The sequence below is a fragment of the Anarrhichthys ocellatus genome, unplaced genomic scaffold, assembly GCF_004355925.1.
Source record: "Anarrhichthys ocellatus isolate YVR2014 unplaced genomic scaffold, GSC_Weel_1.0 scaffold5, whole genome shotgun sequence".
NCBI lineage: Eukaryota > Metazoa > Chordata > Actinopteri > Perciformes > Anarhichadidae > Anarrhichthys > Anarrhichthys ocellatus.
The window spans coordinates 11,678,593-11,690,306 of NW_022280035.1; the positions used below are offsets into that span (position 1 = coordinate 11,678,593).

Below are 11,714 nucleotides of genomic sequence, written 5' to 3' on the forward strand. Positions count from 1 at the left end.
CTCTCTCTCTCTCTCTCTCTCTCTCTCTCTCTCTCTCTCTCTCTCTCGCTCGCTCGCTCACTCACTCACTCTCTCTCAATGAGACACACAGACACCAGATTCTCTGCCTCTGCCGCAGTGCAGGGCAGGGCCAGAGTATCTAAACCCATCCATTTACAATTCAGCCAGTTTGCTCTCAAAAAGGGGTGGTATAACAGGATTTAACAGGACATGATCACACAGCATCCCTTTTATCCTCACTATCTCTACAGAATATCCTGCTAAGACTGGCAATACAATTGAGATTTTTTTTCATATGATATTCTTTTATAGAAATATTAGAATTAGGGTTTATAATAAAGATCCTGAGAAACTTCAAATATATTTTTTTCTTATTTTACTTCTTGGTTTCTTTAACAAAATCCTCAGCCTTCAAACACATCGTCTGCATCATCACTTTACGCACACAGCGCCAGCAGCCGTTCACCCGAACAGTTCTTTCTTCTGTTCATTGAGGACTTAACACTATGTTGCAGCTCCTCCACCCTCCCCTCCCCCCACCTGTCTGTGTGACCCCTGACCCCAAACTCCCTCCTGTGGTTAAACCTACGACTCCCCTAGAGCTCTCTCTTGACCTTGTGTTTCCCTGGCAGCACCACCAATGAGCTCAGTCAAATGTGAGCAATTGTTTAATGCTCCCTGTGGCCACAGTGGCTAAGCACAAGTTGTGCTTCTGAAACTGGATGCTGTTTTTCAAAGGAATCGAGAAATCGCTCTGTTGTTTTTAGGACACATCTTTGTGCAATAACTGGGATGGACCAGAAACATGTCGGTGGCACAAGTAATGCAAATAGAGCAGATGTGGGCTGGATGAGTATTCATCGGTTTATTCTAATCCGTATACACTGTTTCTGAGTGTGAGCTTTGCCTCTGGTACATGTTTACTCACTTATATTTCCCAGAAGAGCACATTTCCTCTATCTTGTTTTCATGAAATGGCAGGTATTTGTTGGTAGAAAATAAAAATGCGTACATTTTTGTCTTTGGTCACATCATACAAGGGTTGTTATGTTGTGCATGACTTGACATGAAGTTTTAGTACTTTATGTATCTAGCCTACTAATGTCTCAATTTTGATATATAAGGACACTAGATGAAAACGCTGGTGTTGTGTTTGTTTCTAAGGTTGTGTTGGAGACTCTGTTGTGTGTGTTTTATACAGAGGATGTTCCCCACAGTGAGTGCGCCAATCCAAAACTTGCATCCAAAACATAATCACAGTAGACAAACACACGCACACACACACACACACACACACACACACAATATGCACATGCTCTATGCCCTTCTTTGTGATCACTGGGCAACCGCACACAAAGGCGAAGGCATGCTCTGCTGTGCACTATGTGCCACTGTCTGAGCATGAGAGGATGAGGAGGAGCACTGGGCCGCACACAAACACACACAAACACACACAAACACACACACAGTGGATTTGGCAACAGGCCACATCCTACGTGTGTCTGCACAAGCCAAAATAACATGGAGGCATCCAGTACATCACCGATAAGCGCTGTCCTCTCAGCTGTGCCAGTTCAGGGTCCGATGCTTTGTCCTTCATGCTGATTAAAATGTTAGATCGGGTAAGCTGCGGAAGACTGAGAGCACAGCAGTGATAATTACTCCATAATTACACCATATTGTGTTTCTGCTGTGTTTCACCACCATCATTTTACTTTTTACTCAGTGAGCGAAAGACCTACATCAAAGTACTGAATCCAAATCTGGCGGCCTCAGCAGATGGATGAACCTGCTGTATAACTCAGAGGGAAAACATTAGCAGCCATTAAAAGGACCAGTGCATTCCTCCAAAGAGAGCATGTCTCCATCAGTGATTAGAGTGCATGCATGTTCGTGCATGTGTGCAACTGTTTTCCCTTCGGTCCCTGCAGCTATGAGAGAAGTATTAGCAGTGGGGGGAAGGATGGGAGAGAGACAAAGAGGAGGCCAAGGCCACTACAGACAGCACTCTGCTCATTTTTTGTCTTCGCCACTCCTCTTTAGGGAACCATGGCTACCGGCGGGAGCATGTGCCTTTAGTGGTTTGAGAGAGTGTGAGGTGTGTGTTCGGCTTAGTCCGGGATGCACGTGGGTCCAGAGGGCCCTCCCACTGAGCATTAACTCTCCTGCTCCTTCCTGGGGGGGGGTTGGGATGAAAGAAATGAGGAGCACAGGCCGAGGGGGAGGGTGTGCGGGAAGAGATTGGAGGATATCTTCAAAAGACTAATATCTTTAAGTCTCAACCTAATTTCAATTTTACTTCAAATCGAAGTGGACTTTAAAGAGGGAAATGCTTTATGTTAGCCGTGCTGCAACAAATTCGAACACTGGAGTGTTAAAGAGAAACACTACGGCCGAGCAATGACATTGATCCTTAGTGACAGGGGAGCTGTAAAGCACTGACAATACACACAGTAGGGATGTTCTTGCATGTACATACTCAAAGGGGGAGCTGAAGCATAAAGCCCATGCAGATTACATAAGCACTGCATTGGGAAGAGGTCTTTGGTGTCAGGCAGCATCAACAGGAAGCTGAAACGAGCTCAGTTGCAGCTACGATGTGAAGATCAAACGGAGGAAACATACGAGAGGCTTGCTCACTCTTTCTAGCAAAGCTGTGTTTTCAGTGTAATTATTTCAATGGAATTCGATGTGCTGATCTGCAACAATGTTGTCATGACAACAGGTAGCGTTTTTATCTGCGATAAAAAGCCTTTTTTTATGAACTAAAGGAAGAGGCAGATGTAAAATGCATGCATTTTTTTTTGGGGGGGGGGGGAGCAGTTGAACTGCGCAGGTGCCTTTTCCCAGAAAACGTACCAGTCCTGTTTTACGATCTAACTGCAGTGTGCATCCTCTTGTCTTACAGTGTAACAGAGGTGTCAAGAGCCTGGAGCAGATTTACAGTGTAAGCCTCAGTCACTGACTCACAGCAGTATTTTCCGCTGCACATGCAGTGCAGATACTGAAGCAACACTATGATACATATGAGACAGCTGATGAACTTAGCAAACATGTCCTGCATGCCAGAGTCTGGTTGGATATGGCTGCCAACCTAAGCATCCATGCAGCCTCCGCTAATCCAACAGTATACAAGACAGAGGCACACATTAGTAGACGTTCTGGCTCTGTGGAATTGTCACAATTGCGCTAACTTCTGCAAATATTCACTTTACTTCTCAAATATTTAGATTACGCAAATGAAATAAATAAATGTGTCACAAACATAGACTCACACAACAATAACATTTTGCAGATGCACAGGTCAATGTTCACATTTGTCAGACCAGCAGCCTGCAAAGTGCAGCATCACTATCAAGCAGCGCGGTTTAGCACAGCAGTAGTGCATGGTTTCATATTTGAAATCACACGCTAAATGTTTTAGTTCGGCATTCTATATTTAACTCGTGGCCCTGTTTGGGAATGCATCATCACCTGGAAAAAGGGGAAAAAAAGAGAAGTTTTCAATCAATGCTTGGTCTAGATACTGGAATGTAGTCTGTTACTATGCAACACATCAGCTCCAAAGATATTCCCGTGGAGGATTTTCATCCGCCCTCTGTCTGTGTCCTCCCTCCCAAAGCTGTTTCTTCTTTTTCCTCTGTTTCTTCCTCCCCATCCTTTTGACTCACATATTCCAAGGTTTTTGATTCACAGCTGCTTTGGAGGCATCTTTGATAAGTAAATATGCATTTCTCCCCCCCCCCCCAGTTTCTATCCCTCCTGCCTTGATACTGTCTGTAGAAGGCTTAGAGGCACCTTTGTGACAGGAATCCGTATGCCACACTGGCTATATTTATATTCTCACTCTCTCCCTCTCTCTCTAATAACTGAGATGGCTTTTGATGTGAGAGCTCTTGAGTGGAGATGAAATATTCATAGTTATACATTGCGTTTGATTAAGGTGTCATCATATTACGTTATACACACATAATTGTTTAGTGATATTTAAAAAACTTTTTTTTTAAATCTTGCAAATCATGAAATTAAGTTGGCAATCTGGGACTTTAATTGTGTTTGAAGTAGATTTAAATAAATACAGTATGTATGTCAGGAACTTAACTGAATTTTGATTATGAAAATCCTCAAAGACAAATCCCCAGATTCTTGATTGAGATTTTTGACTCATTCTGATTTATGTATCATACCAGGACACACTTTAGCAAGACGGTGATACTCACACAACATTCTCAACTCCTGCTCTAATTATCTGACATGATTAAGCTTTTTGTTCACTTTTATTATTCACCGGCTAAACTGCTGAGTGAGCTGTTTGCTGCGATAAGGTGCAGCTGCTCCATTTACTAATTGTAAGAGGTCCTGCTCGGCCCTCTGGAAGTGTGACGTCTTTACATCAACAAACCGCAGGTGAAACAAGGTACCCACTTCATAACTGCAGGGATTGTCTCGTCTTCACCGCAGTTAACCTTGAGACACATAAAAGCACTGGTTAGAGACTGGTATTACATGTCCGGTTGTTCTGCATGTTTAGCCTGATAGAGGCTCAACCTAAAATATAGTATCAAAAATAGTTTCAACATCATGGGTAAATAAAATCTTTGTGCGTCAGCAGGTGCACTCAGCTGCAGCAGAGAATGCTTTTTCAGCCTACACTTTGGCACAGCAATATAAAATATACAGTGTCTTGCAAAAGTATTCACTCCCCTTGGTGTGTTTCCTATGTTGTTGCATTACAACCTGGAATTAATTCATTTCATGTGATGGACCTACACAAAATAGTAAAACTTGGTGAAGTGAAAAAAAACACTGCTTCCTTAAAGAAAAAAATAACAAAACACATTTGGAGTTTGCCAAAAGGTATATGGGAGACTCCAAATGTGTTTTGCAGCACTGGGGAGTGTACGGCTTTAAGTGGTCATATGGAGATACTTGAATCTCCGCTGTGTAGCTTTCCAGCTCCTTCAGGGTCTCTTTGGTCTGCTGTTTTCTCTCTGATTAATGTCTTCCTTGCCCGGTCCATGGTGCTCCTCTCTTGGCAGGTTGGTTGCGGTGCCAAAATCTTTCCATTTTGTAATAATGTATTTAATGACTCTCCATTAGATCATGTGACAGTCACATGACACTTAGATTGCACACAGGTGGACTTTATTTAAATGTGACTTCTGAAGCTAATTGGTAGCATCAGATCTCATTTAGGGGCTTCATAAAGGCGCTGAATATATATATGCATGCACCACACTCAGTTTTTTAGTTTTTAGATATATTTAAAACAAGTTTTTTTTTTTCATTTCACACTTATTCTGACTATTTTGTGTTGGTTGGTCCATTAGATAAAATCTCAACAAAAAATCTTTGATTCCAGGTTATAATGCAGCAAAAGAGGATAAACGCCAAGTGGGGTGAATACTTTTTGAAGGCACTGTACAATTCAAGCACATTTTTTTGTGCCTGAACAAATTCTGGGCATGCTTGTTCACAGGTTTGTGCCTGAGCCCAAATCTTGATATAATAATGATGCTTTCTCTGTGGCCTCTGCAATTTGCCAATTCTTCAGAAAACAACAAATTACATTAGCCCTTCTGTAGTCTATAGGTTTAAATACATGGGGATGAAATCCAAACACAGGATTTGATATGTAATTTTGACTCCTAATTTTGGATTTATAGAGCAAACTGTACTTCCTATTCACGTGTACATGTATGTCAAGGTATGCCGAACTAGAGATCTGCTCTATATGAATGAGGTAAAAGGGCTCATTGCTATTCAAGCAGGATCATAACTGGTGCCTACAAAGTCTCGTTGGGGAACACATACAGTATAGGTGCCACTGGATACAACCTTCCTAATATACCATCCTGCATCAATACTTGAAATCCACATTATCACTAACTGATTATGGATACATTACTGTCTGAAGTCTCTTCAGAGGGACACATTTCTGCCAGCATCAGTCTGCTTTTTGTCATAAAAAATAAACATTTTATCCACTAATGTGAAAAAAAAAAGCTCCAGACAGCTGTTGCAGTTGCTCAAAAGAAAGATGGGCTTTGGTTGAGATTCTCGTGACAGAAAGGTCATGCTAGTTGCCATGACAGCCACAGCTAATTGCGCTTACATGAGGCAGTCTGAGAGTGGATGGCCAAGGCCGAGGACGCAGACAGGAAAGACAACAAAAGAGTTTGGCCTTCCTAAATGCACCCAGAAAATATGTCCTAAAATGTATTTGCAGCAGATTTTGTTCAGCTGTTGTCTAATATTTTCATGTTGCTATGCAGCCTGTTATTGCCGTTTCACACAAATTAGATTATGAGGTTGGGTTTTGTGTTTGATATGAACAAAAACACTTATATAAGCATGTAAACAACTAACTGATTTAAGTTTTGGTAATTACAGGACATTTTAATCTCTCTTACAGAGGACAGATGATGGAGCTGCTATACTCATATCTCGGCTGTCGCTAATGAAGAACAGCTTGAGCAGAGCATTCAATCTGTGACGTTGACAACCCAGCCAAAGACCCCGATAGTTGCCAGCTCGGCTGTTGTGTCCTGTCTGTAAGGTAAGTCAGTAAATCTGTCAGCGTTACTAAGAAAAGCAGAGGGTCTGTTCCGCTAAATCAGGCAGACAAAAAGCCGTGTAGCCCCGGCTATGAATCAGAGAAGAGAATGTAAGAAACTGCCTCGATAAACACACACAAGTCTTCACTAGTGCATATCCGTACTGTATGCACAGATGCAGTCAAGGGCACCAGACAAAAGCCACAGAAGCACAAGTACCCACACACCCACCTTCACTTTGCTGTTCTTAAGCAAACAGCCTCAGGCTCAGTGAATGAGCATGTCAGCGGTGGGCTGACATTCTGTCACACAGAGTGGGGTATAGAAACAGATGCCTCCTCCTGTCAATTTACATACAAACACAGCCTGAAATATCCTTGTACGTCCCTCCAAGATTTGGATATGAATACTTTTAATTCAGAGTAGACAGAAAATCTGTATTTCTATCAACCTTGGAATTAAAACAGGAAACTGTGTTAAGATATAAAAAAAACATATACCTTCAAAAGGTATACAAAAGTAGGGTACGTCTGGTGGAGTTGATCCTCATTACAGTGAAGGGAGACAAAGAGTAGCGCGCTCTGCACCCAGATAGACAGGTATTTCTGTGATAGGGTGGCTTTACCACCAGAGGATGAGAGGATGAGGAGGCAGGCAGGCAATGTGCCAGGGCTCTCCCCGCAGCCAGAGACACTCTAATTAAGGAGCGCAGTGGGGAGAGGGGGCGAGAACAACAGCTCTGCATTGTCACATAATGATTTTCTTATCATCTCTAGTACAGGAAATGCTGCACATCTCTCGTCTGAAGGGCATGCACGTCTGCGTGTTTGTTGGGAGCCCCTCCTGAGTAGCCGTCTACAGTCACACCTAGAAACATGAAATCACCAAAGCCGTGGTACTATTTCCAGTGCCTGACGGGGAGAATATTAAAGTCATCCTGCCACAACAGAGCAGAGCGACGCTTGATGGAAATGAATGTAAGCAGCTACAGATGCATCGGTCGTAATCCATACACTAAGGTGCTTATTTTCAGTCTGTCATCAATCCATTTTATAGAGGCGGCTTGTCACTAGCCATTTACATTGATGTTGAATCCACCCACAATATTGCTCTGCATAATCAGTGATACATATTTATACCTCTGGTTACATTTGTGTAATTATTTGCACCTATTCAGATGTCCAGATGGACAATGACAGGGAAGGCAAACACCTGCAGAGAAGGGCAAACAGTCATTCAATTTCAATGTAAATTCTGGACGCAAAGTCTTTTTAAGTGCAAACAAAAAGCCAATACAATTTTCTTGCAGTTTAAACAATATATTTTGCACTTGAACAATAATGCCTGAAGAAATATAGTCAGGTGGGAGGATGTCTTCATTTGGAAAATGTCTTCAGCAGTTCACATGGAATATTATGTGTTCAAAAGTAGGTTACATTTCCAGAGAACCTCTCTGGATGTTCACTACTCAATTTTCTTTTTGTGTCACAATCTGCTCCACTGCGTAGAGACAGTTTTCTAGTCCGCCACTTTCAGTCAATCTTCTGTTAAAATGTCTAAAACATAGTAATAATTCAAAATAAAATATGCAAATATCTACTGAAATATTCATGAAGTTGTATCAGGTATGTGCTACTACAGCAGAAAGGAAAATAATTAGTAGATTAAAAAAAAACATAGACAACAGTTAATAGAAATCAGGGACGAGAGAGGAAAAAGGATGATGATAAGTAATGAGTGGAGTGGACTGATGAATTATGTGAGAAAAGGCAAGTGTGGGGGGTTAGATTTGACCAGATGGGTCCTGGTCTGCTTTGTGAGAGCACCAGATGCCCTGAGATCCTGGGCCACAGAAATGCCTCCAGCCGCTAAACACCAGAGTGCTAAAGAGGCCGAGCCCAGTAACTCCGCCTTGTCACATGTGCACTCTTTCTGATATAGAAGTATAGGTTAAAAGGTATTTTCCTCTTCCCATAACTCTGTACTGTTGCCACTAAGAAGAAGATCATCTGGATATACTTCATTTCAGTTGTACCTTGGTCAAATGGATGCTGGTCAGAGAGCCTGGCGAAAAGCAAAAACAGAGCTCGTGTGTCCTGCATTAAAAGAGACGTGAGCCAATACAAATGCTTTTTTCCTTTTTATTTGTGCTAGTGATGCCGAGGACACTTGTTACACATTTAACATTAAATCCATCAACAGATGAGCCTTGACTTATTTTATTTTTGTTGACCTTTCAATTGAATCTGCTGCTGTCTGTGCATGTCACTACCACAAGTCATCTCGAGTCTTTAGTACGCTACTGCTAAAACTCCCCCGAACACCATAGAAACACATGACTCATCATCTATAGCAGATGCTCTGCTCCTCTCACTGACTTTGGGCGATGAGGTTTGGGAGGTGCTGCAGGACGTTGGGTTTGTGATGATGATACAGCTGCATACCAAGCAGACGCCATCACATGGTCTTCCTATGAGAGAGCATCACCCTCTAGTGGAACGGACAGGCAAAAGACAGGACTGAAATATATCAAAGATGTTTTTGGACTAAAACATTTAGGATAGATACATGACTGGACTTCAGATAACTCCTTTTGTTGGCCACTAATACATTGAATGATGTCATATAAAGGCACATAATGAATTAAGATGTATTAAAGGTGCCGTATGATAAGACAAATATTCTATATGTTGGTTATTGTCAATCTGTCAATACTTTCTGACTTCCCCTTCCTGTCCATGTCACTCATCCCTGAGCCAATTCTGTATTACTGGAGATATAAATCTTTAAATATGTTACACTGTATGTATTTTAATTTTAAACACTGGTAAAGTATTCCCTAAAACAGCTGGATACTGTAGTTTTGAGCTAATGTTACTCAAACAGGAGTACATGGTGTATTTGTTGGGGACTATTTTCAGCTGTGAATGTGGTGAGTTAGTAAATATTACCAGCAGCTGAACTGTGTATGTGGGATCACCTTGATACAAACTACAGTTTCCGTGTTCATTGTAATGAAGGAACATGTCCTCTATATTTGTATTAGGTTTTGGACAACAATGGCTTTGACTACACATCCAAAACAATTGGTTTTCTGTGAGATCTATGGCAATAAAAAAAGAAATACAAAATATCACATGATGCTTTAAACAGAATACCCTGACATTGCCAAAAACACTATGATCCCTCATTTCCCTAGGAAACTTAACCTAATAATTTCACAGGTGACAAGTGCTTGCACCTGCTCTGTCTCCTATGCCTGCTTTGGTTTTTGCATAGTTGGTTGAACGTTTAAAACATTTTTGTGAATAACCACTAACCTTCATAGAATAAAAACATCTCAGTGATGATGATCCCTGCTTGAGGACTGCAAAACATGCAGACCTGAAATCAGAGACTTTGTAAAAATACAAAGAGTCAAATCTATTTGAAGGATGTCTTCTGATGATCTTCACCCATCAATCATCCTGTGTTACTCCTTTAAGACGAAGCTCCTCTTGAACCCTGAACAAATATTCTGGATCTGGATATCCAAAACTGGAATGGAGAAAGACAAACAAACGTAAAAATGTAGTAAGTACATCTCTGGAACAAGGATAAAAAATGTCCTTTTAGTTTACTGAACCTGTATTTTTTATGTATTTAATGACATTACATCCGGAAAGGCTTTGCAAGACCTAAGGTTGTGGAATTTACTCCTCCCACTTAGAACTACCTAATGTAAAATTTGGTAGACATCTCAATTTTTCTTTTTAACTTTGGTGATCCCATTACTTTAAATATAGTGCCATCAGCAGGTCAAAATTATTATTTTTCCAATATTCTGGTTTATGACCAAATTGTTGCGAAGAGTAGGTCTGGAGGCTGAGCTGTCTGAGGAGGACCAGCAAGTGGAAGGGGCCTGGCTAGATCAGAGTCTTTATACATGGGACTGGGTTCAGGTGTGAGCCTTTTACACTATCTGCAGCAGAACACCGGACTCTCTACTGGAAACAACTGTTTGTCTGAGGGAAAATGTGAGTTTCCCTGCTCTTAGTATACCTATGTTTGCAGTACCTTGATGCTTGAGTTATTTAAGTAGGAATGATGAATGATGTTAATTCTTCTTGGTTATATAGTAGCCAAGTATTTGCTTATAAAATAAATTGTATAGTGATAATACATGCAACATATTCTCTGTTTAGAAAAAAACAGCATTGAATGCGTCAGCCTCACCTGCCCCACCACCTGTTGTCTACAATAGCTCGCAATTGAAGTGGACTCTTCCGGCATACCCCTCGTACAGTCATGACAGTCATTCTACACCCGATACTAATCAAATTCCCATCAGCCTTAGCTGTACATTGTGTTTTACTGGTGTGCTAGCATGACTGTATAAATCACTAAAAATAAGTGCGAGTAAGCATTTATGAAAAACTATACCTAATTAGATTGTGATAAGAGAAACTTAAAATCTTACATTATTGTCTGTTCACTTATGGGGAAAAAGAAATATATATATATATGCATACCATTGTGGACCACCATCCATGTTGGTCTTGTGGTGAATGTCATTCCAGGTGATGACGTTATTGAGGCCCGTGGTGACAGATTGTCCAATGGTGAAGGTGAGTCTCCTGTCGAAGGCTTTCCTCAGCAGCTTCAGGACTTTTTCACCCTCCTCGCTGGCTGGTAGGAAGCCAGTACGGGAGGTGCTGCTGTACCTCACCCCAGGGTTTGGGTGTTCAGGCTGTAATATGGGAAACAGCAGCATAGATGTCACATACACTGATCAACAGTTGTAATAACACTTAAATTGTGGGTATACAGATTTACATGACCAAGGCACTGATGCATTTTGTAATACGATATCTGTATTATAGATTATGAGGTAAAGCTTATTCTCACATCTCCCTATAAGGAAATTACAAGGACACATTTTGGGATTGTTTCTACTGTTACAATTGGTAAAAATAAAAAAAAAGGCCGACTTCTACTACTGGGAGGCAGTCCTTGTGTTGGTACTGCATCTGATATACGGGCTCAGAACGCATTCCCTTAAACAGATGCTTCAGAAACGTTAAGACGCCTTCAGCGTTGCACAACATCCAAAACTATTACTACTCCTAGTACACACACACACACACACACACACACACACACACACACACACACACA

General features: G+C 41.3%; 1 protein-coding gene across 2 annotated transcripts in view; it reads right to left on the reverse strand.

Moving 5' to 3' along the window:
- Positions 1-4,999: 4,999 nt before the first annotated feature.
- LOC116381846 (probable E3 ubiquitin-protein ligase DTX3) overlaps positions 5,000-11,714 on the reverse strand; it is a 7,380-nt gene continuing 665 nt past the window's right edge. Inside the window, exons 2-4 of one of the 2 annotated variants that reach the window (XR_004212687.1) lie at positions 11,069-11,286; positions 9,878-10,094; positions 5,000-9,047 (exon numbers count right to left, since the gene is read on the reverse strand). Coding sequence is in view for 1 of the 2 variants with exons in the window: in XM_031844294.1 (XP_031700154.1) it covers positions 10,016-10,094; positions 11,069-11,286 (297 nt within the window). In the remaining variant the exon portion in view is untranslated. Of the gene's footprint in view, positions 10,095-11,068; positions 11,287-11,714 lie in introns of both variants that reach the window. The other variant, XM_031844294.1, reaches the window with a different exon arrangement.